This window comes from Ochotona curzoniae, unplaced genomic scaffold (assembly GCF_017591425.1).
Source record: "Ochotona curzoniae isolate NIBS_2020 unplaced genomic scaffold, NIBS_Ocur_1.0 patch88, whole genome shotgun sequence".
NCBI lineage: Eukaryota > Metazoa > Chordata > Mammalia > Lagomorpha > Ochotonidae > Ochotona > Ochotona curzoniae.
In genome coordinates this window covers 1-7,002 of record NW_024467070.1, presented here as the reverse complement: position 1 = coordinate 7,002, position 7,002 = coordinate 1, and the positions used below count along the sequence as shown (strand labels likewise).

The following is a 7,002-nucleotide window of genomic DNA, read 5'->3' as shown; positions in this document are numbered from 1 at the left end:
AGGTAAAGCCAGCAAAGTATCATCCCAATCAATTAAAAGCCCCAACATAACATCAACAACAATGTATAACATTATGGCATTAATTGACATGGTATTGATTAACCAATATGTTAATGGGAAAATGCAGGTTCTTAAAAAAATGTTCTGTACCTAAACCGATGACATATATCTTGGTAGAGTTATGAGCTAGTTCCTACCATCTGAAAAACAACCAAGTTCAGCCAAATCATGCTTCAACACTATAAACTGCTAAATATTGAAATGAAAATAGACACGAGACAGCTGAATAGTAATCTATAGCCATTTTGAGGGGTATAGAACCCGGTTGAGTATAAACCAAAATTGAAATGTCTATGAAGAAGTCACAGGAGGTAGTTTAAGTAATTTTTACAAACTAAATTGCACCTTGATGTGAATGGCATGTTTCTAAACCAGCAAGCAGGAGATAATGGCTACATCTTAACCTAAAATCAAATGCAATAGGAAAGTGGCTGATAATTGATCATCTAGAGGCTACACCCTACAACCTTCTCCCTCTCAGGATTTAGTCTCAATGCCTGCTCATAGCACTCTAGGGCTTCACTGAGGTCTCCTTTCAGCTTGTGGACCAACCCAAGGAGACTCAAGCCTTCTGGATCTGATTCATTGCTCTCTAATTTCTTCAAGGCCAATTGTTTCACAACATCGATACTTTTATCCTTGATAAAGGAATTCTGTTCTATTTTTATTGCTTTTAAATAATGGTTAATTGCTTCTGCTTCAGATTTCTTTTGAAATTGTAGAAACTGAGCATAGTAGAAATGCATATATTGCAAAGAGTATTGTTGCCCTGGTATTATGCCTAGCACTTTTTGGAAAGTGTCTTCAGCTTTTTCATGATCTCCTGCATGTATATATGTGCGTGCCAGGTCAACATAAGCAATCTCAAATGAGGGCTTTAGTTTCACAGCATACTCAAAATGAAATATGGCTAATTGAACCAGTCTGTCCACATCTCTTCTACTCTGCCCTTGAAACTGCCTGTTGGTAGACTTCTTTATTTGGATCGTTTGATCCCTGTAGCAGAGTCCCATCTGGTGATGAAGCAAGGCAGAGTTGGGTGTTGCCTTCAAGGCCTTTTTTAAATACCTCAGAGCTTCATCTAGACGACCCTGTCTGCGGTAAAACTTGGCTGCATACCGGAACACATAGGTCTGTGAGGACCCATGGGTCAGAGCTTCTTCAAGGTGCATTTGTCCTTCTGCTTCCTCTCCCACATCCTGCAGCTTCAGAGCAAGGAGAGCTTTCAGGTACCCATCTTGTGGGTTGAGGCTGATGGCCTTTCTGAGGGGAGGAAGGGAGAAGGCCTCGCTGATATTGTTTAGTCCTTTGGCTGCGTAATCCAGGCGGTAGGTGACAATTGCATAGCCAGTGTTGAATTCAGGGTTTTCAGGGTCCACTTCCAGAGCCTTTTGAAAGCAGGCCTTGGCCCGTTCATAGTGCTTTCCTCCACACTTCAGCAAGGCCCATCCTTCCACACAGTCCATCTCAGGACACTCCACTCTATAGCGGGAAGAATCTTCAAACCTGTTGCAAATCTCCTGCACCTTGTCCAGGTACTTCTGTGTGTCTTCCCATCTGCCCATGTGGTAATAGACCCAGGCATAGTTGCCCCAGGTCACCAGGCATCTCACATCTGGTTGTTCAGCTTGGTCTCTCTGGCACAAATTCTCACCTTCTTCCAGGCACTCCAGGGCATCTTCATTCTTGCCTTGTAGATGTTTCACATAGGCCAATAGATTGTGAATTCCCACATTGTAGCTGGTCTCTAGAAATTGAATCTCTTCTGAGATCCTCTCTTCTAAGTTAGGCACCTCAGCGTCTTCAATTAACAGCTGCCACGTGAAGTGACATCTCAGTTGCCCCAGCTTTTCCCGGATCTGATGTTCATCTGCACACTTACTATGAAGACAAGAGCAGAAGTTATTTATTAGATGAGGAAATACAGAGGTGAAAAATAGAGATAAGCCAATGATAATGTCTTGAAAGTCTCCCACTCAGGTTTCTTTTGGAGTGATTGGGGAATTTTGTTTTTTTGTATGATGCTTTTCAGGGTTCATTTTTGTCACAAAGGGAGGGGCTCAGACCATGTGTACATCAATTTATAATGGAGTGGATTGGGATGAAGGTGAAAGCTGGTTAAATCAGTGTTCCAGTTTCTTCTGTTTCCTGGGCAGGAGGGTGGGGAGATTGCAGGGCTGTGTGCAGGGAGGTGCTCCACTTCTTGCTGTCAGTGTGTGTCAGCTCATGGGGACTGAGGCTGTCCTTTGATGTTGCCTTAGGGAGCCTGGTGAGGGGCAAGTGTTCTGAGGATGTTTACTTGTGTTGTCTTGCTTGTTTTGAGTTTTTTACTTTCTTGCACCACATGTGAGATATTCTAAGGCTTCTTAGCTGTCCATATGTACTTTGTGTGTCCACAGACACAGGTACAAACCGCTGGCCTGGGGTGTTGTTCAATCTGTCCTTTTTCACAGTTTTTGCAGAGGTACTCAAGATCCTCTGTTGGTTTAGATGAACTGGCTGTCTTGTCATTTGTGTGCCTCTGGCTATGTTTTCTATTTCATATATAGTCCCTGTATGTTTTAAATTCTATTTTCCATAGGCTCAGGGATTTCCTCTTCCATCCTCCTCACCAACCTTCCCCCTCACTGTATTCTGCTATATTATTGCAAGAGTGTAGTGTTTCAACAACAGTTACATGCCCATCATTCTGCTATTGAAGTGCATCATGATATTGTAGAGTACTTGTCTTTTTTGTGTAATTATTTCTTCTCTCATAATTTGGTTTAATGGTTATGGCAGCACTTACTTTGCAAGGACTTGTGAAAACCTTTCCCATTGGATGGAAATTAATGTATTACAACTTAATGGAGAGTACAGTCAACTTGATTGATGATTCAACTTTGATCTTTGAATTTGCTGAACAGAAAGAGACCAGGGTCTTGGGGGATTGACTCTTCTTCATGATTCACATCTGCTTTTTTGAGGTTTCTGGCTTAAGCGCCAGTAGAGTCATCAGCAGTGTTTCTGGACATTTCCCAGTAGTTTTTGTTTGTTTGTTAATTTTGTAATCTAATTTGGTAGTTTGATTAAAGGTCAATGCACTCACCATGACTGAAGCCTGGTGAGGATTTTTGTTCTCTTGGTTAGAATTGTGGGTTTGGGATTCTCTGACAAATAGGACAGTGGATAATCTGGATGAGCTCCCAAGAAGACTTTTGGTCTAGCTGGCTTTTGCAGAGACTGACCCAGTCTTTGGAGGACATTGGCCATAACTCTTGGATAATTACTTGGGCCAGATTTTCAATTGTCCATTTCCTGTTGTAGCTCATCACATACCCCTATTTAGGAACTTAGGGTTCCTAAAATGCCCTTTCCTTATGTAATTATGAAGGAGTAGATACTTGTCTTTTTAAGATATGTCCTGTGCAAGTTGTTATGTTGTCTGTATTTCCTGCTCCCAGTGCCTTCTGTCAAACTCCTTATCTTTGCCCCAGGACCCTTTTTGTAAAAGAGGGTAATAGTGAAACTTCCCATACCTGGTTTGGGAAGTTTAATAAGCCTGTATGACTAAAGATTTATTACCAGCTGTATGGTAGAGGCATATTTGGCTATTGATGTAATTAGGACAGAGACCAGTTGGTAACGTAGAATCCTATGAAGCATTATAGATTTTAACATTTTAGTCTCTATGTAATGGAACAAATTCAGAGGAACTCAGAGATACTATTTACTAGTTTTTCACTATTCATTTGAAATAACTGTAGATTCACAGAAAAGGCCAAAGGTAGGGCAGAGAGCCAGAGTCTCCCTTACTCAGCTTCTCCCAGTGATTTATACAAGTATCATGGAGTATCTGCATAAGAAGTTGTCATTAGTACAACAGTGTGTTTGCTTGTGTGTGTGCGGATCTGCGACTCTTGATCATGTAATTACAAATCTTGGGACCACCACCTCAATTAATATGCAAGACTGTCCCATCCCTGCAACAATTCCTTTATGATAAACTTCTATGTGTAACTTCTTCAGTGTGTAGCTTCTTGACCTATAGTACCATACATCCATGGCCTTTTGGAACTATTGTTTTTAGTTTTATGTCTTTAATATTGAATTCAAGAATGTGTTACAAATGGAAAAGGCCTTTTAGTATGTAAAGAGCAATCAGGTTAATATACCCAATTTTAAAAATGAAGGTGAGAGATCATGACGCTGAATGCAGCAAAAGGATTTGGATCAATAGCATACTTTTATGATAAAAGCACTCAAGACAAGTCATAGGAAGAAACTACTCCAATACAATAAAGACCACATGCAAGAGATGCACAGTTAGCATCCTAAGTGCTAGAATAGGAAATATCCTGCTAGAATGCAGGCAAGGATGTCAATTTCCACCTCTTTATTCTCTATTATTTGAGAATACAGAAAATATTGATAATTCCACACAAACTGTTAGAGCTGATAAACAATCGTGCAAAGATACAGGATACAAACTCAGCAGGCAGAAAAATCATTGTGTTTCTATACACTAAGTATGAACATTTAAAAGAAAATTAAGAAAACACAAATCTGATATAATACCATAACAATAGCAAAATATGTAGGAACAAACGTAACCATAGAGACAAAGATGTGTGTGCTTAAACAACAAAGCCTTGCCGAAAGAATGTAAAGGTGACACAAATAAATGGAAAGCCACCCTCTGGCATGGATTAGAAGACCTCATATTGTGGAGATGTCAGTACTACCCAAACCAACGTACAGATTTAATACATTCTCTGTCAAAACCATAACAATGTTTTCAGAATTAGGAATTTCATCCTAATTGATTCCTGGGTTCTCAAAGCATCTCAAATAGCTGTAGAGTGTTGGGCCAAACTACATATGGACAACTCCCACTTCATATTTCAACATGCACACACACAAACACACACAAAGACACACACACACACACACACACACGCTACAGGAACCCAAACATTTCCCATGTTGGTATTCAGACAGATGCAGTGGAAGAGAGAGCCCTGGGATGATGTCTTGAGCAAGCGTTGTATCAGCTCAGGCTGTAATAACAGCAGACCACAGACTCGCTGGCTTAACAGATGTGTTTTCCTAAAGTTCTGGAGGCTAGAACTCCAAGATCAAGGTGCAAGACAATGTTGTGCCTGGGAGGACTCTTCTGCTTTGAGGATGGCTGCCTTCTTGTGATTTAGTAGCTGTGACCTTGATATTTTCATCACACCGTAACACCGAAGTAGGGCCTGGTTTGGCACATAAGGAGAAAACACACTGGTGTGTCTTTTTTTGTAGGGATCGCAGCCTTATCAGATTAAGGCCCTGTACTTACGACTCCATCTTGACTTTGCTTTAAACACCATCACTAAATACCCAACAGGAGCTAAAGATTGAATATATAGATTTGTATGTGTGGCACTGTCTATGCAGTTCCTACTTACAGTAAAATAGTTTTTGAGAAATGTGATAAGGCTACTTGGGGAAATGTTTATCAACAGCTGGTATGAGAATCCTGAATAACCAGACACGAGAAGAAAGCTTGTTATTTATTCCATATAGAGATAGTTGTTTAAAATGGCTTAACAATCTAAATGTAAGACCTAAACTAGAAATTGTAAGGTTAAAGCAACAGAAAGCACCAGACAAGACTGCATATGAGTAAGAGAATGGTTTATTGGAGGGTGACACAGCTGGGCTCTATCAAAGAGGAGGGCAATGCCAGGCACGACCAAGGACCTTGTGTTTATAGGAATTAACAGAGGAGAGTGTAAGCTCTCAGGCTAGAACAGCCAGCATCTAGGAGTATGTGAAGTGGCTGATAAGGTAGGGCTGGATGTAGAGCTGTAGTTAGCCTGTTGTGGGGCTGCCTTCTGGCTGTTTTTCAGAATGCAGAAGATGATTTTGCTTCATGGAGCAGCTCTTTAAAGTGAAAACATGGTGCTGGACATTCACTAAACTGCCAGCTGACCTTACACAAACTAACAATCTGAGCTTTTATGATCACCGTTCAGCTGAGGTCATACAGAAACTCCCGTACAAAGCCCTTTCGGCAAACAGGATGCTCCTGCTTCCATGCAGGTGTCTCCTGCCAAGGCTGGTGGCAAGCAGGTTTAGGCGATTTGGGGCAGCTTGAGTTGCCTGGGGAAAATTGTCTGCTGATGTAAAATGTATTCAGTCTCATACAGGAGCCCAGCTAGGCAGAAAAAGCACAAGCCTGCAGAGAAATGCCTGAGCTTCTGCTGTCACATCCCCACAGTATTTTCCCCAAGATAACTGAGCGGTCACGTGACTGGCTGACACAGCACTATGGATCTTGCATGTGGAGCCAGCAGAATATGATGTCTAATAAACAGACTGCCCAGCCCTCCACACATCAGACAAAGTACATTTTGTAGAAAAGAATCTCTGAGATTGAGGTCAATTTCTTCCTCCCTGCAAAGCAACTCTTCCCAGTTTCCCTCCCCACTTTGGTGTTACAGTATGAGGAAAAGATCAAGGTCACAGCTACTTGAAAGGTCTGCCAGAAAGAATCCTGCCAGTGTATTTAGGTGAGTGTATCTCTCTACGATCATGACACACACACACTCCAACATCAGGTCCCTAAGCATATACAGGTCCAGAAAGATACACTATCTTCATATCCATACAGATATTAGATCCATAAACATACACAAGTAGTCATTCACATACTTGACTTTACTGATACCGTCCTATCCTGTTGCAATAGTACTGCCAACATTTTCTCAAAATCTACAGATCCCCTGAGGAGAAGCTGAGAGCTCCTTACCTCATGGTGGCTGTGAAGGGAGCAGAGCTGCTGCAGGTGTCCTGGTGCTGGACCTGGTCTTTGTTGATGTGGCCAGCCTGCTTGTGGATTTCCAGAGAAACTGAATACCCCAGATAGGACAGTAGAGGGTGGCGATGGGCAGCAAATGTTGTAATGTGTGTGTG

The 7,002-nt window shown here is 41.6% G+C and overlaps 1 protein-coding gene across 1 annotated transcript; it reads right to left on the bottom strand.

Moving 5' to 3' along the window:
* Window positions 1-430: 430 nt before the first annotated feature.
* Window positions 431-6,858, bottom strand: LOC121168282 (interferon-induced protein with tetratricopeptide repeats 1-like). The gene is made up of 2 exons (XM_040998219.1): window positions 6,839-6,858; window positions 431-1,941 (listed from the first exon to the last, which is right to left on the bottom strand). The coding sequence occupies exons 1-2, from the start codon at window positions 6,841-6,843 to the stop codon at window positions 507-509; spliced, it is 1,440 nt and encodes a 479-aa protein (XP_040854153.1). The 5' UTR covers window positions 6,844-6,858; the 3' UTR covers window positions 431-506.
* Between the last annotated feature and the right edge of the window lie 144 nt (window positions 6,859-7,002).